The sequence below is a fragment of the Protomyctophum bolini genome (assembly GCF_963924005.1).
Source record: "Protomyctophum bolini genome assembly, chromosome: 9".
Classification (NCBI taxonomy): Eukaryota; Metazoa; Chordata; class Actinopteri; order Myctophiformes; family Myctophidae; genus Protomyctophum; species Protomyctophum bolini.
Window position 1 is genome coordinate 16,162,224 of NC_137870.1, and position 25,427 is coordinate 16,187,650.

At 45.0% G+C, this 25,427-nt stretch overlaps 2 protein-coding genes across 5 annotated transcripts in view; one reads left to right on the forward strand and one right to left on the reverse strand.

The window, feature by feature from the left end:
• Positions 1-10,030: 10,030 nt before the first annotated feature.
• On the reverse strand, positions 10,031-11,902 carry LOC308321752 (cationic amino acid transporter 3-like; the record flags this gene model as incomplete). Its single annotated transcript, XM_080772842.1, has 1 exon — positions 10,031-11,902. One exon carries the CDS (start codon positions 11,900-11,902, stop codon positions 10,031-10,033), a length of 1,872 nt encoding a protein of 623 aa, XP_080628968.1.
• A 4,240-nt stretch (positions 11,903-16,142) lies between these two features.
• Positions 16,143-25,427, forward strand: part of gria4a (glutamate receptor, ionotropic, AMPA 4a) — a 152,625-nt gene continuing 143,340 nt past the window's right edge. For 3 of the 4 annotated variants that reach the window (XM_080772323.1, XM_080772324.1, XM_080772325.1), the window contains exons 1-2: positions 16,143-16,457; positions 20,557-20,715. In XM_080772323.1, coding sequence (XP_080628449.1) covers positions 16,364-16,457; positions 20,557-20,715 — 253 coding nt within the window. In that variant the 5' untranslated portion in view covers positions 16,143-16,363. The remainder of the gene's footprint in view (positions 16,458-20,556; positions 20,716-25,427) is intronic. The other variant, XM_080772326.1, reaches the window with a different exon arrangement.

Sequence of the window (25,427 nt, forward strand, 5' to 3'; positions counted from 1 at the left end):
CGTACTCTGATGTCAGAGCAAAATGAAGCCTGTGAATGATCTCAGGATCAATCACTTGATGATCACAACTTTCTGGTGATTTTTGGCAAAAACAACAACAGAACTTTATTTGCATAGCACCTTTCATACAGAAACTATATAAAAATACGCACATCACTTCATGGAGGTGCTGGGCTCAAAAAGTAGTTTGACCAGATGAAGAGCCTTGGCTCGAAACGTCGTCAATAAAAGTTATCTTTTGGAGCATACGAGTGTGCGGGTTCCCTTCTCTTTTCATAGCACCTTTCATGACATGAAATGCAGCTCAATGTGCTTTACAGAGCAAGAGAGCGGAAAAAAAGAAAAGCAAAGGCATAAAACAACATTAAAATAATAGCAGAAATGCAATGAGGATATGAATAACAACAAGGATTTTAAAAGCTTAACTAAAAGCAAGAGTGTAGACTGTAGAGGTAGGGAGCTGTGCTTTAAAAATGTCTGTAGGCATTCTGGTATATGTGCCTAATGGTCCAAACTTTTCTCTAACAGCTGAGTGCATAGCTGCCAGTTACAATAAGGCACAACGTAACTGTTGACAACCCTGTGGTGGATATGCACACACAGCTAGGACGGTTAATAATTACAGTCATAATTCACTGCATTCTTGCCCATGTTTATAATAGTTGTGTGTTACCTTTAAGAGTTAAGAAAAACACCTTTGTGGTGTTGACGTAATTACCTCTGCGACAGGTTTTGTATTATTAATATTCTCTGTCGTTAAGTTTAAGTTTAAACATTAAGTTTAAAATAATAATTGAGTGCACAGAATATCAATATGAAGCAACTGAAAAACATGTTATTTCAATGGCAGTGGATGGAGAGAGAGGATTTTTGTCCAACCACGAAACGGCAACCAATGGGTGCAAAGAGGGGCACAACCAAGGGCGGGACTTGACAAAGGGTGATCGTCCTCATATTTCGGTGAGGGCTTCCGTATACTCATTCTACCACGTCTATCCACGGTAGCCTCGGAAACCCAGACGTTTTAATCCACGGTAACGGGACATCTTTGCGCTGCGTAAAATATATGCCCTCTCTGTCTCCAACTGTGTTTACTCCTCATTTTGACCAGATGAAGAGCCTTGGCTCGAAACGTTGTGAATACATTTATCTTTTGGAGCATATGAGTGAGCGCGTTCCCTTTTCTTTTCATATGTTACTTTTTGAACCCAGCACCTCCACGAAGTGATGTGCGTATTTTACTATAGTTTCTCCTCATTTAGCCACATTGTTTGCTTCATTTCCTTTATGCGATGCGATTGCATTAACACCTGCAGTGAATCGAAGTCACGCTTGGAAGCGAAGTGAAACCCCCATTTTTAGAAGTATAGAATGCGGTTCTTTGATGCAAATCAGGATTCGAATGAGCCTTCACACCTGCCAGACAAAGCGCACTTTCCGACAATATGCAGCAGGATTCGTTTTAATCGCAGTATCGCATGCATGGTGTGAATCAGACCAAGGAGCTGTGTTTCGGAGGGGGGTCGAAGAGGAAAGGTGGATGATGGCCAATATTGATATCAAGGATCTCCATATATGGGATGAATTGCGACAGCAGATCGTATTTACTATACCTGTATATCCATCCCTGATGATGTCACGTGATGTCACAATGACCTGGGCACCATACTGTATGGGGGCTGATGTCACGATGATCTGGGCACCTGGGGGCCTGCCTGGGGTGACCAGGGGGCTGTCGGGCTGAGGTCACGTGATGCCACAATGACCTGGGGGCTAGCCTGTGAGTGACGGGAATTGCAAGTGTCATGACAGAGTGATTGTGCATGGGTTAGGTGTAAAAAACGCACCATTCCATAGTTAAAATAAATCACCTTTCAAGACATAGAATGTCAGTGCTTATACAGAATAAAAAAGAAAAGCAAAAACATAAACATCAAACTCAAAGCCAATTCAGACAACATTCAAAACAGGCAGCGAAACAGGCAAAACAGTGAGTGCACTGGGGCATGCCTCCTAGTGCAGCTTTGCTTTCTACTGGTCACAACCAAACACAATAAACAAGAACACAAAGACACACATCAAACAATGGGTCTCAGTCAATCGCATTATGTACCTCACCTCACCCAGGATTCCATATTAGGCTACTTAGTCAGGATATTGACTATTTGACTCTGGCAAAGTGACATTGTTTTCAGTAGTGAAAAAGAATGCATGCACAGTGCAGCTGGCTGTGATCAATACATGGACTGAATGGATATGCTAGGTAGAGATTAGAGGAATTTGTCTATAATGGAGGTATTTTATATGTATGGAATCACACAGTGTATTCGCAAATTGATTTGCATGGTGGAAGTGGAAGGTATACTACGGTATGAGGGACAATAGATAATGTATGCGTGTAAATGATTGGATCTAAACCAGTATGGCCATGAGCAAAGCTACCGAAAGACGCGCAAAATTCTTTGTTTGTAGCAACTCTGAGATGTACAGTACACTAAATTGAATTACAGCTACTGGATAGCATTCCAAAGAAACCTTGGATCCTTGGGGGTAGAAAAAAAGAACAGAAAAGATAAAAGGAAAATCACTGCATTCACACAAAAACAAATATATTTTGTAATAATCACTTAATCCACAGCATTCATTTGAATAACCTTTAGTTCAGTGCATCTTGGTATGAATTGCTAGAGATTTGGCCAGCATATCCAAAATTGAAAGCTTATCCGCAGTGTTACAGTATATTATGTGGATGAAGTGATTTGATAGGCAGCCAAACAGTCACAATGTCCCCATGCATAATTTACCTGCTTTTCATTTGCACTCCTGCACAGTGAAGTATTGAATGTTAATTTAATGGTATCATGTGGTTCTGTATTGGGATAATACAATACACACAAGATAATAAGCGTTGCATGACGACCTTTGCTGCGTGTTGATACTATTAGTTAGGGAATATTAGCTTACTGTATAGGAAATAAGCAGGGAAATGTCAAATTGGCCAATATGAGCTTGTGAGGTGTGTAAATAGGATTTTTTTGGGGTGCTGAATCCGTTCCAGCCTTTGGTAATTTTTACCTTTTGGTAAAAATGACTCCCTGGCCATGAAATTGGCTGCTTTTGTACAGTATGTCCCAGACATGCGTAATAACTAATATGCCATTGTCAATGGATGTCTAGGTGTTCTATTTTGTGTGTGTGTGTGTGTGTGTGTGTGTGTGTGTGTGTGTGTGTGTGTGTGTTTTTATCCCAGACATGCAGCACAGATAGACTTAAGAACTCCTTTATCCCAAGGGCCATTAGACTATGAATCAATGGGGGCTGTGGGGGGGGAGGGGGGAGACGAGGAGGGAGGGGGTTGGTCAGTTGATGTATTTGCGTTGCTTTTTTTTGGTGTTGTACTTTTTAACTCATGCCTTTTTAACATATTGCTATTGCCTTTTTCTACTGCTTTCTATGATGTAATGTATTTTTATATGTTCATCGTTCTCTTTTTATTCTGTATGTATGTTTTACACTGGAGCTGTTGGACAAAACAAATTTCCTTCGGGATCAATAAAGTATCTATCTATCTATCTATCTATCTATCTATCTATCTATCTATCTATCTATCTATCTATCTATCTATCTATCTATCTATCTATCTATCTATCTATCTATCTACCTACCTACCTACCTACCTACCTACCTATCTCCCACCCAAACCTCTGAATGACATCATACTGAGTGTTGGACCAGCCTAACAATGGTTATGGTGTAGTACGCCATGTTTAACAGAGGAATGAGGGTCTTGTACTCGCAGAAATGTTGCTGTGTATGATGGGAAAATAATAGTAGGCCTGCCGCCTACAGCAGCTAAAGCCAGAGGTCGACTGTTCATGGAGTCATGAGTTCAGCTGTTCAGTGTTAACACCACTTTAATGAAAGCACATACTACCTGTCATCTCGCTGTAAATGCAGGATTTCCCTATCGAGGACGTGTGAGTGTGTGTGTGTGTGTGTGTGTGTGTGTGTGTGTGTGTGTGTGTGTGTGTGTGTGTGTGTGTGTGTGTGTGTGTGTGTGTGTGTGTGTGTGTGTGTGCATGCATGCGTGTGCCTAAGGAGCATCAAACTGATAAGAGTGGAATATCCCTCCACTGTGATTTGCAGTATCTAAGATATACAGTATACATAATGAATCTGCACTACGTCTGCACTAAGTGCATTACATTATATAGCTGAGAGTATGCAATATACTGGAAACTGTAATCTTCAATAAACGGTAAGCTGATATGCACGTATAGTTTGGAGTCATTTTACCATAGCCTCACTGACAACACAAGGGCATCCTAGCGAGGTGTGGTAGTGAATGCTAGGTACTGTACATGCAAACATTTAGCTTTTTGCACACGTGTCATGGCGAGCATATACAGTATACAGTTGGGGATAAGGTGAGAGAGGCGAGGTTGACATGGTTTGGGCATGTGCAGGAGGAAGGATAACATTGGGATTGGAAAGAAGAGGAGGGTCAAAAAGGAGGTTTATGCGTGCAGTGAGAGGATATGTAAGGGGAGTGACTGAGGGAGATGCAGAAAACAGGGCTCTGAACTTTTCCCTTTTGTTTTAAATAATGACCACCGATTATGCCATGCCCAGCAGGGACACCAGGGTTCAAGTGGTTAATGAAAGGTGTTGCGTTAAGTCCTAACCTACATACTCGCAAATCACTCTGCATAGGGAGGGAGAAATAAGAGAATGTAGAGCTGAGAGGGCATGAAACATATCAGTGAAACTAAAGCTATAGCCTCTGGCCAAACACATGAACAAGTACTGCGTGTGCGTGCACTGTGAGCGAGTCATGAACGAGCGTCGCCGTTGTTGTGTATTGGCTCGGCACGGTCATGTGATTGGCTCAAATGCTGTCTCCTCTCGGTGACAGGTATATACTGCCAGTGCTGATTTTGACAGCCAGTTTATAGCAAAGGTATAGTCTTTTGAGTAAAAATGTATATAGTTGTAGTCATATTTCAGTCATCTGATGTTAAAGTGTTTTTGGCAATTTCATTCTGTAATAAATGTGAAAACATTTGCCAATGCAACTATAGTTTTAATGTCTTTACTTTGGGAGCTGTCAGAAGAAGGAGGTCCCAACTCCCGAAGCACTGCCCATCCACCTCGGGGGAAAAAAACAGTGTGTCACTGCAGGAATCTCTAGTCGGCCCCCCATAGAAACACATTGAGAAGTGGCTGTGGGAATTACGATATTAAACACTCTACTAAGGGATTACGTGAGCGACCATGACCGGCAATGTCAGCTATCACTCGTGTTTTCTTAATAATTGACCAGACCGTTTTTTCAATTCATAGTGAAACAGAGCTTGCATCGGTCATCGCCGAGTTTAGTAGCAGTCCAGTAACAACCATCATGGCAGTGTATTCACCCACCAACGTGGCGTCAGTCGAGGAAGCGGAGAAGTTTTACAGGGACCTAGCAACGGCAGTCCGAAGCGTCCCGGCACACAATTTTCTTGCGATTCTGGGGGACTTTAACGCGAGACTCGGACGAACGGACGCGACATACACTTTCCATGAGGACACAAACCGGAATGGAGCGTACCTTGCCACACTACTCCAGGAACAAGAACTACTGGCTGCAAACACCATGTTCAGAAAAAGAATGGGCAAAAGATGGACCTTCCAGGACCGGCCCACCGGTATGAGACGTCAACTAGACTACATACTAGTGAGGCGAAAATGGAGGAATTCCATCTTGAACGCGGAACCCTACAACACCTTTAACTCTGTGGGTTCTGACCACCGGGTGGTATCCATGAGAGTGCGACTTAGCCTCAGGGTCCCCAAGCCAAGCCCCAAGATCCGGCACGACTGGAAGGCATTCGCAGCCGACCCAGGCCTGCAAGCCAGGTACACGGAGGAGGTTAGGAGGCGCTTTGGGCAGCTGGACAAGGGAGCTGAGCCCAGCAGCGAATATGAGAGATTTGTTGTTGCGAATGAGGAGGCGACCAGGCTGTGCGTGCCAATGCTGGACAAAGCCAGAGTGTCCATGCGGTCCAGACATCCGGAGGTTGTAGCTGCACGCAGCAGGGTGGAGGAAGCACGGCTCAACTTTGAGCGCGAACCAACCGTGGAGAGACGTGTTGTACTGAATGAAGCCAAGCAGTTTCTCTTCAGTACATACGACACGATAAAAGGAGTGGAACTGATGGAGAGCGTACAGAGAGTGCAGGCAGCGCATGGTGAACGGCAATATGGGGAGGCCTGGAAAGTCATCAATGAGATGACTGGGCGGAAAAGAGCTAAGGAGGGACAGGTGGAGGGACACAGCCCAGAGGACAGGGTGACTACCTGGTTCGGCCACTTCCAGGGGCTCCTGGGTACAGCAGAGGATGGAGTTGAGGAGGATGTGCCGGAAATCCTCCAGGGCCTGGACATCGAAGATGGTCCCTTTACGTCCAGTGAGCTTTCCAAGGCGAAATCCACAGTGAGGGAGGGCAAGAGTGCTGGGCCAGATGGCATACCCCCAGAGGTCCTAAAGAACTGTGACCTTGATGACCTCACCCTGGAGTTTTGCAACCTGTCACTAATGAACAACAAACAGCCTGAAATATGGTCTCTGTCCAACATCATTCCAGTGCCTAAAGCTGGGGACCTCTCAAAGCCAGACAACTACAGAGGCATCAGCCTGACTTGTATCACTGCAAAGATTTACAACAGAATGATACTAAACAGGATACGGCATGCCATCGACCCTCTCCTGAGAGAGAACCAAAATGGCTTCAGAGAGAGGAGAACTACCGTAGCACAGATCTTGGCACTGAGGAGAATGATTGAGGAGGTGAGGAAGGACAACTTGACTGCTGTACTCTGCTTCATCGACTTCAAAAAGGCGTTTGACTCGATTCACAGAGGCACAATGGTGAAGATCCTTAAGGCCTACGGTGTCCCTCCCAACTTGCTCCGGGCAATAGAGTCCATGTATGCAAAAACAAGGGCCAAGGTGGTGACCCCAGATGGTAACAGTGAGGAGTTTGATATCCGGGCCGGGGTAATGCAGGGGGATACCCTAGCCCCTTTCCTCTTCATCATAGTCCTGGACTATGCGCTCAGGAAAGCTATCAGTGGACGAGAGCAGGATCTTGGCTTCACCCTAACCCCAAGGAGGTCAAGACGACATCCCAAGGTAGTCCTGACAGATCTGGACTATGCGGATGACATCGGCCTGCTCTCCGACAGCGTGGAACAAGCTCAGGAACTCCTGAACAGTGTGGAGCTGGAGTGTGCCAAAGTTGGCCTTAGGCTAAATGCCAAGAAAACTGAGGTTATCACCTACAACATCTCACCGGAACATCCACCTCTCACAACAGCAGGAGGCACGGTGCTGAAGGAAGTCAAGGACTTCAAGTACCTGGGCTCATGGGTCAACTCAACCGAGCAAGATCTGAAAGTGAGGAAGGCACTTGCATGGAGGTCCCTAAATGGCATGAACAGTGTTTGGAACTCCAATCTCCCCCGACAAATCAAACTCAGCTTCTTCTATGCAACAGTGGAGTCTGTTCTCCTATACGGCAGTGAATGCTGGACCCTGAAGCCAACCCTGGAGAAGTCCCTTGACGGGTGCTACACCAGAATGCTGCGTGCAGTACTTAACATCAGCAAGACTGTACATGTCACTAACATGACTCTGTATGAGGGACTACCGAGGGTGAGCCAGAAAATAGCAGCCAGGAGAATGAGACTAGCAGGACACTGCCAAAGACATCAAGAACTGCCAGCCAGCAAACTGGTGCTCTGGGAACCAACACACGGCCATCGATCACGAGGACGCCCCGTGCTAACATACGTGGATATACTCAAGAGCGATGCAGGAGTGCAAAGTACCAACGAACTGGCCGGATGTATGGAGAACCGAGATGACTGGAAACGACGATGGAGGGCTCGTCTGAGGACGACCTAGAGAGATCGGTGACTATACACTCTGCAGTCGCGAGGGGCGTGTCTTAACTCCGCTCCAGGCTGTTACGAGCCACTGAGGCACCAAGTCGAAGATTAGCTGTTATCTGTGGGTAGACAAGCGAGGAGACTCGGTGTATGGTTTATGGACGTCCCTGCTCTATGTTAGCATTGGTGGTGGGTGCTGCTGGGACAAATAATGCCAATAAGATAGATTAACTCATCCATCGCTATTAAGAAGTGCCAAAAAGTCCCTAAGCGCCAGTCTCAATACATTTTTTAATTTAATTTTATTTTTTTTATTTTTTTTTGGTCCAATGTTATACCCGTCTGAAAAAGACGATAAAGGCGTCGTTGGCGCTGCTGGAGTTGCTGAAAAATCAGTCAATTCAGTCCTTGGCAGACATTGAGTTGGTACAGGAAGCGTGTGTGAGGGAGAGTTGATAATAATTAGAATAGACTTAATATAAAACATTTAAAAGCACTGGTTCGGTTCTCAACCCCAGGGGTCCTGCAGGGGGTTCCAGTGGATCCACAGCTAAATGATGTATAGTTAGGAACCAAAAGAATACTTAATGACTTTGGTTAAGAGCATACAAATGCAAGATGAAAAGATGTGAAATGGGGGTCCGTGGGCTACATGTATATCAAGCATAAAACAAGCAAAAACAAATCAAGCATAAAAACAAGCTAAACAGAAAAAAGGGGAGGGGCATTTCCTCACCCTTGGATTTTCAGGGCTGTTTAAATTATGACAGTGTTTTGGGGGAAGGGGTCAGGGCATGCCATGCCCTTGTGTGGCACTTAAAAAAGTAAAAAACCCCAAAACGAATCATATTTGAACTATGAAGTTTGTTGAAAAAAAAAAAGGGGAAAAAAAGTGTTGACATGTTGAGAAGCACTGATCTACAAGATCACAATGACTGACGAGTGACAACCAGGCTTGGGCTGACTGGGTCAGCTGTCGTTTCAGTACTGTGTGATTTCAGGACCACGGACAGTTCTTTTCAACCAGATGAAGCAAGCAGTGAGCTTTATGAACACGATGGTGAAAATGTGCTTCTTTATTTCAGCTTATTAAGCATTACCTTGTTTCAATTAACAACATGACACAATCCCATTTAGGCAGGCTGCACAGTTCAAATTGTAGTAATGGGTTTTCCAATGCTGGCTTTTGAAATTACCGTACTTCATATGGCAAGCAATTGTATGGACTTTTAATTTTTTTTTTTAATATATTTTTTATCCCACGATTTTGTAACCCATTTTTCACCCCTGTGCCAATCATCTAATGTGATCCTGGGCTCTACACACCCTCCGCCAACCTGGGGAGAGCAACGGACTTAACTCATGCTTCCTTCATGCTTGAGTGTCCAAGTTGCTCCTTTACACCTGACAGGGGGAGTTTCCCTGGTTGGACGTAGCGCGTGAAAGGAACACGTTATTCCAACAAGTTCCTTTCCCCTCCATCAGGCGCCCCGGCTGGCCAGGGGGAGGCAGTTTAGAGACCAGTATTACTGCATGTTTTTGTGAGGGTATCTACCCTAGGGGACACGGGGAGAACATGCAAACTCCACACAGAAAGGTCCTTTCGCCAACCCCACCTTCGGGTATGGGCACTGATGACGCGGAGGAGGAAACACGCCGCCAGCACCCACAGTGCCCCGAGCGGGAATCGAACCCAGGACCTTCTAGCTGTGAGGCGACAGCACTACCAACTGTGCCACCGTGCCCCTACGTGCACCGTGCCCCTAAATTTTTTGTTTTTTAGAGGACTTTTAACAAAAAAAACAGATGGCAGCCTAGTCTATTACTTTATTGTTTAGGGCACTAAACGTGACGTCATGTGGCACCCAAGTCTATGGACTTTTACTGTTTAAAAGGCTGCCATATGACGTAATTTCAAAAGCCAGACATCAGAGAGGATAAGAGGGTCCTTTTGTTGATCCTATTGGTACTGGTTCTTCTCTTTTCTTGTATACCACCAGGGGACCAAATGGACCTTTAAATGTCTTTAAATCTGAGTGGTCCATTTGGTTCCTTTTGTACACAATCATCCAACACCATATAGAAGTCCTTAGATCTACACAGTACCAACGAGACCCTCCACGTGGTTGCCCTTGTACAGAGAGCTCTTGTTGCTCTGGCTCTCTGGCTCCGTCTTGTGTGCAGAGGAGGGTGGGGTGCTGCCTCCAGCCTCATTGCTGTTCCTGATCCCGTACAGGAAGTAGATGGTAAGGCCCAGGGCCATCCAGATAGCGAATCCGCTCCAGGTGATGCAGTCCAGCTGCATCATGAGGTAAATGTTGGCCAGGATGCTGAGCAGTGGCACGGCAGGAATAAGAGGAACCTTGAAGCTGATGGCCTCTGCGCTCTGTGGCTGCCTCCAGATGACGGCCATGCCCGCCAGGCAGAGCAACGCCAGGATCACACACACCGACAGCACACCGGCGCCGGCAGACGGAAGCTCGGGGCCCGGGAGCACGGCGCACAGCACGGTGATCAGCACAGACACCACAATGGTGGCTGCGTAGACGATGGTCCCCGAAGTCCGCGTGGGCGTTTTCCTGCTGGGAAAGACCAGAAGCTTGAGGCTGATGCTCTCAACCTCTTCCTCTGGCTTGTTCTCATTCTCGTCCTGCTTGACGGAAGGGTTCCCTGGCTGGTACCTGAGGATGACAACGCAGATGGCCACCAGGGTGTAGGACCACAGCGTCCCGATGACTGACAGGTCCACCAGAGGTCCCAGGTCGAACAAGAAGCCCATGACGGCGGCCACGCCGCCGGATACTAGGGTCGCCAGGACGGGGGTCTTGGTTTTACCGTTGATCCTAGACAGAGAGCGGAACAGCAGACCGTCATCGGCCATGGCATAGATCACCCTGGGCAAGGGGAACATGCAGCCCATCAGGCTGGTGGTGAGGGCACACAGAGAGCCCACGGCCACGGCGTACCTGGCCCAGGCCCAGCCCACATGGCCGAAGGCCACCGGCAGGGGGCTCTGGGCGTTGATCATGTAGTAAGGCATCATGAAGGTGAGCGCCGTCGACATACCGAAGTAGGCGATGAAACAGATGAGCAGCGTGACCAAGATGGCCATGGGGATGGAACGTCGCGGATTCTTGGCTTCTTCACTCATGGTGGCAATGGTGTCGAATCCCACAAAGGCGAAGAAGCAGGTGGCGGCGGCAGACAGAATGCCGGACAGGCCGAATGGAGCGAATCCGCCCACACCAAAGTGGCCTTCAACAGTCATGGTGCTGTTGGTGGAGTTCAAGAAACCTTGGAAGTTCTCCAATTTTAAATTCCAATTGTCCGGGCTCCCCTTACTGAAGCCAAAAAGGATGGAGAAGCCCAAAACCAACAGGTTGATGACCGTAAAGACCCTGTTGACCATCGCAGACTCCTTCACGCCGAACGCCAGCAGGCCAGTAAGCAGCAACAGCAGCAAGAGGACGAAGAAGTCAGGGTATTCTGCAAAGACATGGCCGGGAACCTTCATCTCCATGTTGGCTTTGAAGAAGCCGGAGATCTTTTGATCCACCAGGTTGTCAAAGGTGGAGGCCCAGCCCTTGGCCACGGCAGCAGCAGCGATCACATAGGACAGCAGCAGGCTCCAGCCTGTGATGAAGGCCCAGATCTCTCCCACCGTCACGTAGCTGTACAGGTACGCCGAGCCCGTCTTGCCCACGCGGGCACCAAACTCCGCGTAGCACAACCCCGCCAGCACTGAGGTGATGGCGGCCAAGAGGAAGGAGATGACGATGGCGGGCCCTGCTTTCTGGGCCACCTCTCCGGCCAACACATAGACGCCCGCCCCCAGTGTGGAGCCCACGCCAATGGAGATGAGGGCCAGGGTGGACAGGCAGCGGGCAAAGCGGGTCTCTTCATTGGAGCCGTCCAGCACCCGCCGACGCACCAGGACTTTGCCCAGGGCGGCCAGCTTGTCAGCCATGTTACAACCTCCTGGTCTGGTCTCTCTTCTTATGTTGTGTAGGTCTTCACAACTATGTTAGTCTGGAAGAATGATTGTTTAAATTTCGACACTATATTAGCTACGGGCAAATATTTTGCTCGATTGAGACTACTGCCAGTTTGCGGCTGGTTATATACTGTACTGTCTGGCAGAACGCTATCGTCATCATCTCCCGATGATGTTTGGGTTTGAGGTTTGTGTTACGACAAAATGTGGGTTATATGTCCAGACACCAAAGTCTGGACATATAGGGGCTATTGCCCCTCAAAAAAGGTTATTTTCAAAAGCAAGTTTTGTGTTTCCCTTCATGTCTAAAATACAGTTTGGTTCCAATATAAATAATAATTACTGACGCAGGTACAGGACCTTTATTTCTTTTAGTTCTTTAATATAACTCAGACATACAATATTATGGTTCTGATTGTTACAGTATAAGGTTGTAATGAGGTCACGATGAGCCAGCCATGACCCATATATGGTTTCCCGGGTCAGATGTGCCCAAACATGGACTCCACAATGTCGGATTGGTTTCCCAAATTTCCCAATTTTATCTGATTAGCGAGTGTGGAATAGCCTTCACATTTGAGTAAGGACGTGCAGTGATTGGCCATTAGTCACTTTGAGTGGCAATCAGGGCAAACGCTCTCGCCAGAACATGATTTTACTATGCTGTGCCTATCGGGTTGCAACTTGAACAGGGCTGAGTTGGCTAAGCGAACTTCGTAACGTTCGACACGGCAAACTTGCACTATTTAGCATGCTCGTGGTGTCTCTAGTCGCTCAAGTTAGCTTGAGCCACATTGTGGTCTAAAACTGGGTCCAAAACCTGATTTTACTCTAACATAATAGCCTACCTATATAGCCTAGTAGTCACAGAAATTTGGAATTTGAATGTTTTCCCCACTCTATATTATTATTATTAGTGTGGTTGCCCAAAGGGGAACCAGACTATTGTTATTGTGACACTCCGGAGTAATCGAACAATAAAATTGAACTTCCGCAGTGATTGGCCGAGCTTTGCATAACGTTTGTAGCAGCTAATTGGCTGTTATGTAACCAATCTATGTTTTACAATCGCTTATAAAGACATAAAAATACATAAAGGAAACAAATATATTAATAGAAATAAATAATTATATTAATAGAATATCGTGTTTCTCGTGTTTCGCACTGTGGTAAAGCTCTAAACACGAGAAACGTGTTGCCGCACGGCCTCCACGGCCACATGGCTGTTGCTACTAATTGCTAATTAATATATTATTATTGACTATATATGACTATTAATATAGTAATTTGGTCCCAGTAGGTTAGCGAGCTTCCTGTGTCTCCGGAAGACCTTTCAAATCAAAAGCTTTCCACTCTGGGTCCGTTACAAGTAGTTAGTAGTAGTAGTAGTACGTAGTATAGTATAGTATAGTATAGTAGTAGTGTAGCAGTAGTATAGTGTCACAGTCTCTCTCTCTCTCTCTCTCGCTAGACCGTGCAATCATCCAGTGGACACACCGTGATGCATCCCTTTCGTTTTGCTGTCTGAAGAATTACACCGTTCTTCCCCCACCGCCCGCACACCGCTGTGCACGCGGAACGCACGCCGTCTGCCTGCCAGAGCAGCGGCACATCCAACCATTATGAATGAATGGGACAAGATGCAGCAGAGCGCTCTCTCTCTCTCTCTCTCTCTCTCTCGCTCTCTCTCTCAAATCTGCATCCATCCTTCTGTCGTCGTTTAGGCTAAATTATAATGCGTTCTCTTAAGACATCTCTCTCTCTCTCTCTCTCATTTATAATCTCCCTCCCTCTCTGTGTAGTTTTCGTAGCCAGATGTTTCGCCTCATGGGGTTATGATGACAGGGGGAGATAACGATTTGTCCCTCGCCCCATAGGGGGGTGTTGAATGGGGAGGGGGGTCTTTCCATGCATCGTCCCGTCGCAGCTGCACGTGCAGCAGCCCGCCGGTGTTATTGATGATGCTGCTGCTGGATGATCTGTTCGGGGGACGGGGGGACACCGCAGCTTGTTTTGCCGAGCACATCATGGGCTTGCTACTTTATTAACCCTAGAACACTAAATACATGCAGGCAATTTTCACCCGGAAAATATTTGTAATTTTCATAATGTTGCTGATGTCTGAGGTGGGTGGGTCCTTCAGTATAGCTATCCTGGCTATCAGTGACATCATAGAAGGTATGTTTCTCTGCCCAAGCCCACATCCCTGTTGTTCCTATAATATAGGAATATAGCCATGGACATATTATGGCTTTGAGGGTTTGTGTAAACACAAACATTGAATGCCATTTACTTTGAATGGCCATCTTTTAGTGTTTGTGCAAACACAATTGAATGCAGTTGACTTTGAATGGCCATCTTTTAGTGTTTGTGTAAACACAAACATTGTGTACACACACCAAACATTGAAGACGAAAGTGAGGATGCAGATTGTGATCGGTCAGACTCAGAATGAGATGATGTATGATAAGAGCACCCCTCACTTCACATGGGTGTGATTTTTGAGGGGCCTCCTATATACAGCTTTTGTCACCACACAAGCAAATCGGCTAACGCCGATTTATATACCAATCACAGAAATTCAGTTGTTTATTAGATGTATGATGTATAATGATAAGAGCGCCCCTCACTTCACACGGGTGTTCTGCAAATTTCCCCCTTGTTAGAGAAAACACCCACTCACTGGACCATTCTCACATGTCCCAGGAATGGGTGGACCAAAAAGGATAAGTTCTATTTTTCGTGTTTTCATAAAAAGTCATGATGAAATATACAAGAAGAGGACCTCAAGTTGCCATGTAATGTTGTAGGCCTACTTCAATATATGTGTTTTTATAAAAAATCTAATGGAATATTGGGTAAAATATACCCGAGTTTAGTGATGACAAAACAGATGTTTATAGTGTTCTATAGCCTACATGTGGCGATGACATAGCCGATATAAATACAGTAAAGTTACATTTGGGGATATGGTAAAGTTACATTCGGGGATGACGTAGCTGATATAAATACAGTAAAGTTACATTCGGGGATGACGTAGCTGATATAAGTACAGTAAAGTTACATTCGGGGATGACATATACATATGGTAAAGTTACATTCGGGGATGACGTAGCTGATATAAATACAGTAAAGTTACATTCGGGGATGACGTAGCTGATATAAATACAGTAAAGTTACATTTGGGGATGATGTAGCTGATATAAATACAGCAAAGTTACATTCAGGATTTCGGGGATGACGTAGCCGATATAAATACAGTAAAGTGTAAAAGGACAACTTCACCCATTTTCAACCTCTTCATATAATTGGTCCTATAACCATTATACCATTATAGTAAAATGGTAATTGTTTGTATCTAGGCTACTTGGTCTCATATTATGATATAGGAGGGCTGTAGACAGTTCACAAAACCACTATAGCCTAGGCTATACCAGTGACCAGCGATCATTTGGCAGATTTTTGGGAATAGGCCTATTTCAAAATTGAAATGTATTTTTTTATTAATGCGAGAACAATCATGGCTTCCATTATAGCAGTCATCCTTTACATTCACAAGTGGGTTCCCTATAGGGGACCCCACTTTGAGAACCTACAATACTTTTTTTATTTCAAGGACCACGCAGTCCCATTTGATAGCATTTATAATCTCTTGGACCCTCTCCTTATATACACTGTGAACTCTTCATGTATAAGGGTCCATTTGGTTCCATTTATTTTGTACACTCAGAGTTATACAGACCTGGGTCCATTTGCATACACTCTTACAGTATAGCGCTCCATTTGGTGATATAAACACATCTTCTTGGAGGAAGATATAAAAGGTCTACAAGCTCACAACACAAGTTTTTTTGTCTGGGGGGCTATAGGCCTGGGGTACCCCAGTCAATATATATATATATATATATATATATATATATATATATATATAGGGTTAATGGCACAAACACACACAGAGCCGCACAGTAATTCATGTATAATGTAAAACATACATTATATGATGAAACATGCTTTTCATTCATTGTATAGTTTAGTTTCCAGTTGCGAGAGAGGGAATGTCCAATCTCTTCATGCAGGCTCTTACCAATCTATAGCGAGTTTCCCCCACTCTCCCTCTCCTATCCCCCTCTCTTTCTCTTTCTCTCCTCCTCCTCTCTCATATCGCATGTGCTCCGGGGCGAGAGCTCTATTAGAGCGGACACTGCAAGGAGAAGAAACGGATCAACCCACCATGGAATAAATATTGCTGAAAACGGGAAAACCTTTTTTCTCTTTTTCTCCTTTTCTCTATTTTTTCCTCCTCTTTTCTCTCTGTCCCTCTCCACTCTCCCTCTCTCTGTCTCTCTCTGTCTCTCCTCTCTGTCTCCCCGTCTCTCGCTTTCTCTCTCGATGTCTCTCAACAGTTTCTGAGGGGGTTTTGGACAGGGAAAGAAGATGAGGATTATTTTTTCTTGGCACTTTCTCGGGGTGTATTCCGCCCTTTATTGGGGGCTGGCGACGGGGGCTTTCCCCAGTTCGGTGCAGATAGGTGAGTTGAAAGATTTAACATTTCTTTTAGTTTTTCTTTTGTTTTTCTTTTTATTGTAAAAAAATAAACACACACTGGCAAGCAGAAGAAGACGAGCCCATGCATGCACATGGATGTTAACCACTTTCACCCTGACGTCTCTATTTTGGATAGCCTATAAGCCTATATGCGGACAAAAACAATCTATATCATACATATTTTGACATTTTTCAACATGTATTAATAGAAAAAAGGGGACATACAAGCTCACAAAGCCATTTCGAACATCCGGAGAGTATAAAACAGGGCTTTCTAGTGGTTAAGACGCATGATTTACGCACCAATAAAACACTGAATGATCCTTTCAGTGTTTTACGCATGTGAAAAAAACACAAGATGATGGCTGCTATAACACATTATTGACACACTGACTGAACCGGACCGAAGCAAGACAGACGTCTCCCAGGGGGAGAGAAGCGCTCCGCTCCTTTTCTGAACGAGAGGCTGTTTTGCGCCGACTGTAGAAACAGCTCTTCCCATCCCGTCAATGACGAGCTCGATTATGTCACTCTCGAATATATCGTTTTACAAATCGATGCCAACTTTCTGTCTGTTTGTTTGTCTGTCCTCGCTCTCCCCCTTCTCTGTCCGACGTTTTAGCTATTTTGCGCTTTTTAGCTGCCGCCCGCCCTGCGCGCAATTCGTTACCCCTTCCTTCCAGTCCGCGCTCACTGTTAGACACTGCAGTATTCTCTCTCTCTCTCTCTCTCTCTCTCTCTCTCTCTCTCTGCCTGCCTTTCATTCCGTCGTTATCCCTCGTGTCAGTGCACAGGGGTACCGTGCATATAGCTACAGCCTAATCGGTCCAGATTCCGAGATAAAGTTATAGCAAACCAGTATACGTGACTGGTGCTTAACCCCCCCCCCCCCCCCCTCTCTCTCTCTCTCTCTCTCTCTCTTTCTCTCTGAGTGTATGTCATTCACTTGCAGTCTGATGATGATAAACAACACAGCTCTGACTGTGTGTTAGTGTGTCAAATACCTCTGGTATATGTTCAGAAGTGCTGTTGTGGTTGGTTAATGTATTCACTGCATCACTCTCCCTTGTGTGTGTGTGTGTGTGTGTGTGTGTGTGTGTGTGTGTGTGTGTGTGTGTGTGTGTGTGTGTGTGTGAGAGAGAGAGAGAGAGAGAGAGAGAGAGGGGGGGGGAGGGGGGGAGGTCGTGGGTGCACTGGGGAGAGCTTCCATAATGAGATTCTGACTCCGGCTTCCATACAGCTGCCAATAAAGTTAACGTGCTAAATACTCGGCTCACTGGAAAGCCCTGCATACACACACAGTCCCCATACACACAGCCCCCATACACACACAGCCCCCATACACACAGCCCCCATACACACACAGCCCCCATACACACACAGCCCCCATACACACACAGCCCCCATACACACACAGCCCCCATACACACACAGTCCCCATACACACACAGCCCCCATACACACACAGCCCCCATACACACACAGTCCCCATACACACACAGCCCCCATACACACAGCCCCATACGCACACAGCCGCCATGCATGCAGGCGTCGGGCAAGTCTCACATATTTTATTGTACTGAATGTTATTTTGTATCATCCCCTCCTATATGTCCTTATAATATTGGTCCCCAGCATCCCTGCTTTGGGGTGGGCCCATCATGTCCCACACTCTGCGAAAAAGGTATAGTCCCGTATGGAGCCAGAGGCCTACTGAAGCTTTCCCCATGTATGCCCCTCATCCCCCTTGTGAGCGTGTAGATCAGCGAAGGTAAGGGTTACTGTACGTGCTTAGCATCTGGGGGGGAGAATATTTGGCTTCCATAGCTGTTTCCGTTATGTGTAGAGGAGAAATACTAAAGGATCCGAGAGCCCTTGGGGGACGGTGGACCCCGGTAGAGGGTTTAAGTGTATAAGTGAACACATTATAATTGAGTGAAATTGAATGAATGGTATAGTGCTCTGCTGAGGCCTAACATGCAGGTGTTAATGTAGTGGACACACACACACACACGCAAGCGCGCGCACACACACACACACACACACACACACACACACACACACACACACACACACACACACAGTCACACACACATGCATAGGCCTAAATGCACGTACGCAATACGCATGTGCACTGCAGATTACGCGCGCGCACACAGCCACTTCCCTCCAGTTCACTCAAGGATGCATTTGCATTTCGCTGCAACACACACAAGTGGAGCGTTGATGGATGCCAAGACAGCATGTCTGTATGCTGGGGACTCTAACTTCACAGAGAGAGAGAGAGAGAGATGCCATGCTGGGACACCACAACAGCATTCATGTGATTTGTATCATTCTGTGTAAATGGATGTCTGATGGATTTACCTTCTGATATACTGTATAAATAGGATGCATTTAAGCACCCTATTAAGTCTAACCCAGAGTAGACTAGAGTAGACCATGCAGTGATTCTCAACCTTTGATATGCATTTGGCCACGGACCCCCATTTGATACACATCATCTCTGGGACCCCAATCTATTTGTAAAATCCTCAGTGTTGGTGGTTCCATTTGTATACACTCTCAGAGTTGTACTGACCAATTATGAAGCTATCTATATCAAACTATCCACTATATGGGACCAGGTGTGCACTGCTCTGGACTTGGTAAACTATAGACCTCAGTTCTACACCAAATCTCTTTGCAGAAAAATAGCCAATCTACAAGCAGTGAGCTTGAAGGTTAAGTGGTTAAATTCATGCACACAGGATAGCATGCAAAGTTATTGATGAGCAGATAAAGAGCCACACTGCAACAATGGACCCCTGAGGTCCATTTCTTTTGACTCTCAGGGTTAGGTGAAGGCTCAGGGTTTTGCAGTGCAGAGCAATTTCGGTGTTAATGAGGAGAGAAAAAAAGACACACGAAGGAAGTGCATATGTCTCCTCTCCTCTCCTCTCCTCTCCTCTCCTCTCCTCTCCTCTCCTCTCCTCTCCTCTCTCCTACAGTCTCCCTCCCCTCTCCTCTCGCATGTCATTATGCAGGGTTTTAAAGGCCATCTCTTATGTTCTCGCTAGAGACCTAACATAGTATGCTTGTCTCCGTTACATGCACATACTGTAAGCATGCGCGTGTGTGTGTGTGTGTGTGTGTGTGTGTGTGTGTGTGTCTGTGTGGATGATGTTTGTTTTGTGCAGGATTGCACTAAACATCAATTAGTGCTTGTTGTAACATGTAACCAGGCTAATAACGATCCCTTCGTCGCCCCGTCTATCATCACATCAGGCAGAATAAATAAGCTTTTACTCCACTGCAATTGCTTGACATTTTTAGCTTCTAGTTTACTTTGTAGACTTTCAATTGAATTACAAAACATAGTACCCTACGCTGACGACTTCACTTGATGCCAATTCTTATTCTCAAGGTTTTTTTCACTCATTTAGAATACAGGATTTAGCTTGGGTCTATGGAATACTTCCAATACACGTTACATCCCCATGGACCTGTGGATTATATATGAAAGTCACCTCTTTGTGGACTACGTGGTTGAACCTGACACACGCTGATACTCATAATATCATGAACCGTAGGCTATACCAGCTGCAATGCCCATGCATGCACCTCATTTCTAAACCTATACAGTACTATGAATGGATTTGCCATGTGTACACATCACTGTTGTCGGGCAGAGATCTCTTATTTGCACATTTTAACTCATTGTGTTGGTTCGTAAATCAACGCCCCGCCACTTGATCATATACTACAGTGTCAAACAAAATAATCAAAAGTGGCAGATCCACAAGCTAAAAAAAACGCGCCGCGAAGTGACACATTCTGAGCTTGTCGATCTGCTATATTTTGCAATGTTTGGACACATGAGGTTTTCACCCGACAGATGATATAATATCACAAACAGTACCAGCTGATATAAATATGTAGATACCTCTTTGTTTTTTATTCTTTCTTTTCCCCCTTCTTCTTTTTTTCCTCCTTTCTCTTTACAACCAAAACAATGAAGCGGGTGCAAAAAGACCCACCATTTATTTCACCTTGATACCTGTGATGTGACAATAAAGATGATCCTGCTCCTCCTCTTCCAGGTGGCCTGTTCATCAGGAACACGGATCAGGAGTACACAGCATTCCGGCTGGCCATCTTTCTGCACAACACCAGCCCCAACGCCACCGAGGCGCCCTTCAACCTGGTCCCACATGTCGACAACATTGAGACTGCCAACAGCTTTGCTGTCACCAATGCATGTGAGTCTTTGCGTGTGTGTGTGTGTGTGTGTGTGTGTGTGTGTGTGTGTGTGTGTGTGTGTGTGTGTGTGTGTGTGTGTGTGTGTGTGTGTGCGTGTGTGTGTGTGTGTGTGTGTGTGTGTGTGAGTGAGTGCGCGCACACGTGCGCACGTGTCAGAAAGAGAACCAAGCTAGTGTACACATTTGGAGTTCAATTTATTCCGGGATCTACCCTTCAATTTGTTTTTAATCTCCTCTCTCTCTCTCCCTCACTCTTTCTCTTGCTGTCACCCAGTTTTGATGTGTTGTGTGTGTGTGCGCGTGCGTGTGTGTTTGGGAGAGTGAGAGACTTTGTTTATCCTGCCATATTGTGTTTGCGTGACGGCGTTCGCTTGACTGAACCCTCATACGTTGATAGCCCGCCTTCGGGTTTTGTGAACCGGACAAAATGTTTCTTAATTTAGCATCAAAGTCTTGTCATAGAAGCCATAGAAGACACCAGCCTCATTACCTGCATGCTCTCCCCTCACTCTGTAGTCTGTACACAGTCAAATCCTCAGTCTCCATCTATCCGTTTAGACTGAGAAAATTACAAATCTAAGCAATTGATCCCATTTGTAACTGAGAATATTACAAATGTAACCAATTCATCCCATTTGTTCCTCATGTCCCAGAGTCTAGTGAACAAATGGTTTTGTTTTTGAACACTCTCTGACTCAAATTTAGCACTGGAAACTCAGCATCCATATTTCTGGGGGTCAACATTAGCCAATAAAATAGCTGATTTACAAGTTGTGAGCTTGTAGATCGCCTATGTTTTGGCATTGAGATTTGGTGTAGACGGAAAACAGCGGTCCAAGTGCATTTGCAAATCAGGGGACTAAATGGCTTAAGTGGTTAATACTGAGTATTTCGTTTTGTGCAGTGTCTCATCCTGCAAATGTGATTGGTGAGAGATTCAATATAGATTATTCAGTGTACGTGCAGGTGGGGAGTTCATTGTGGTACCACAAACATAGACACCACAGAGTTCACTGACAGCTGTCACACAGTTTTGATGTGTTTTTACTTTGTGTGTTTTTACTGATGTGTGTGTGTGTGTGTGTGTGTGTGTGTGTGTGTGTGTGTGTGTGTGTGTGTGTGTGTGTGTGTGTGTGTGTGTGTGTGTGTGTGTGTGTGTGTGTGTGTGTGTGTGTGTGCGTGCGTGCATGTGTGTCTGTGTGTGTGTGTGTGTGTGTGTGTGTGTGTGTGGGGGGGGGTTGTTACCTTGCCTTACCAGTTACCACGCCATACTGTGTTTGCGTGCCGGTGTCAGCTTTACTGATCCTCCTCATACGATGAAATCTTGCCTACGGCAATTGGTGAACTGGACGAAACATTGCCTAATTAAGCACCGGAAGTGGGTCATAGATGCAGACATGAACCTCATTACCTGTGATGTGCACATTGGACCAGCGGAGTAGGAAATTCCCCTGTGGTCTCGCTTGACAACGGCTTTGAGAAAATAAACAGACATTAGTTGTGGAAGAATTTTGCAGCAGTAGTGGTAAAACTGCGATTTGGAACTTATTTCAATGAATGACAGGTATTTTAAAACACCAACATTTCTGGGTTCATGAACATTCCAGTAGACTATTGTGTAAACTATCGTTCTGCACGCAAATGCAGTATGTGCAGCATGTAACAGAGCTACATCCCATAGCCTGGAGGTATGCGACGTTCTGATTGATTAAAAAACACACATCTTTCTGGAGGCATTTCCGATACTGTAAATCGGAACCACTCTAGTTCCTCTTCCACTGAGACATTTAGACCCTGGTGTCGGAGAGGACACCTATACGTGTTTAGTCTCCCACATATGGGAGGTTTGAATCCCAGGGCATATGTATTGTCAAAGCATGCTGTTTCAACAGCAGGAGAACTGCATGGTAAATTGTACAATAGTGCCCTCCACCATTACCATCACCATTAACATACTAACAGACAGCTCTCATATCTTGTGTTATTGGGCCACAAACAATCTTGATTTTCTATTCGGCTATATGAGAACCACTGCTTTATATACACCTACTGTGTTTGTGTGGTGCATGGCGTTTGCCTCGCTGAACCCTCATGCGTTGATGAAATCCTGCCTGCGGGATTCGTGAGCCGGACAAGAGTTAATTAAGCACCGCAGTATGTTGTGTAAGCAGCAGACATGGACCTCATTACATGTGAGTCATAGTCAGTCAGTCATGTTACGTTCACAATGCAGCTGCTAGACTCACTGGCTGCCTGTTAAACAGTCAACCCACAGCCTGACGGCTGTATTTTGGGCAGCATGTCATTATGCAAAAAAAATAAGTTTGCAAATAGTGGATCTCAAAGCTCAGTGTGAAACCTTGTGAAACCACTTCCTTATTTGCTTGCCCGATTAAAATCAATGGCTCATAACTCTAAATCTAGGGTTTTGACAGTGGCATGCACAGACATTTATAGGGGCAGGTGCTCAAGTGAAAAAAGGGCACCTTGTGCAGCGCGTGGAACCGTCCGGTTGCCTTAATAGTGTGAGATTTATAGATTTTGGGGCTTAAATAATATATTAGAATATATATATATATATATATATATATATATTATTATTATTTTATTTTTTCAAATGGGCACATTTTATCCAGAGGGAAAAGGGCAGGGGGTGCACCCCCCCCTAGTGTCTATCTGTGCACGCCACTGGGTCTTGACCAAAAGGACAATGTTCTGTCTTCATTTCTGACTTCAGAAAGCATCTCGTTTGGAATATAAACGCTTCTAGAAAGACTTTAGGTGTACCAGCATGAGGTAAGAACGGAAGATTATGCCTCCCGTTTTTGGGAGTCAAATCTGCCATATCTGCTGGCACTCTAGCGCCTTTATTTTGAAGAATTCCCCTGCAAAAATAGTATTTGTAGTAGATAACAGTAGCACAATTTGAAATTTACCCTATGGCCAGAAAATTTCTAAAGTCTGTGTCTAGGGTTTGACTGGATTGCTGAATTCCTACAATGACCATAATGCTTTGATACACTTGGAGGTGTGACTTGTAGTTTAGGAAGGAAGTGAGACAAACTCATGACAAACTTTGGACATGAACATGGCACCAAGACTAAAATATCTAAAAACACATATTGCATACATAAAAACCCCAGGAAAGTGTCCTAAACGTCATTAGAATTAGATCTGGTTGCAAAAGGGGCCCTTTAACGATTCCCTCTAAAGAAAACGGTCCCAGTCCTTAATGGTTCCCTTACGATTCCTATATATTAAAAATATACAATTTTGGCTTTCGTTATAATTCCTGATAAAACACTAATTAATCATAGAGTATTGCATACATATTCTTCTATTTGGGGAGTTCCAAATGAACCCAAATGGGCAGGTCTGTAACTTTGAGAATGTAAGAATGGAATTAGAAAGTTTGAGAACCACCTACAGTATATACTGTATTAGCAGATTTTGTGAACTCCACTTACCAGCTCTGACAGTGATAGAAACGGTTGGATCCGGTTCCTTATGTTCCGAATCCCAACCCTGCGTGTGTGTGTGTGTGTGTGTGTGTGTGTGTGTGTGTGTGTGTGTGTGTGTGTGTGTGTGTGTGTGTGTGTGTGTGTGTGTGTGTGTGTGTGTGTGTGTGTGTGTGTGTGTGTGTGTGTGTGTGTGTGTGTGTGTGTACGTGCGTGCGCGCAGGGGTCATACAAGGTTGTCTTATTGTGTCTTATTTTGTCAACCTCTGCAGCTTGTGCTCTGTTTAATTCTATTACTCATCTGCCTCTTGGTGAGAGACAGTGTGTGTGTGTGTGTGTGTGTGTGTGTGTGTGTGTGTGTGTGTGTGCGTGTGCGTGTGAGCACGTGCGTGCGCGCACAAGCTCATGCACAAGTCTGCTCTTGTTGTTGATCAAGTTTACTTTGTGTGTGCGTGTGCACATGCGTGCGTGTGGGCGTGCGTTTGTGTGAATAGTGATTCACAATTTCACCCTTTCACATTAGAGGTCTAGGTCATATTGGACTGTTTGTGTTGTTGAGTGTTTTCACTGAAACACAGTAGAAAAAGCAGCATCCTTTTGTATCTAGTTTCTGTGTCTCATTTATCACTAATTACCACCCACTGTTCTTACTAAACCGGACCTGAATTGCACAGCACGTGATGCACTCTCAAAGCTGTGTAGTTTACCTTTATGGGGTTGGGGTGGGGGTTTGTTTTTGAAAATCATGATTCTGTAATTCGTTGTTTTGAATGATGATGTTTGCATTATCATTAAATAAATCTTAAAAAAAGGGGAAAAAAAGATGAATCAAATCTACCCTCTTATTGCTATATTTAATAACATCTTATTGTGCATTGGGCCAGATTTGGCGACTTTTTGAAGGACAATAGAAAGATGTGCGATATGACCACAATGTCACGAAATGTCTCATTTTAAAGCTGCAAGTCTTACTTGCAGCTGCAAGCATTTTAGTACACCTTGGTTTCACTTTTCACTGAAACCAAGGTGTACTAAAATGCTTATGAGTAAACGATGGAACATGCTAGAATCATAATTCTTTTTTCATTGTAAACTAGAGACTTGCAGCTTTAAAATGAGACATTTCGTGACATTGTGGTCATATCTCACATTTTTCGATTGCCATTCAAAAAGTCGCTGCTTTGGAAGAAGAAAAGGTCTTGGATATGATCAAGTAATAGAGACCCATTGCCTCTTTTTACACGTCTAATGGAT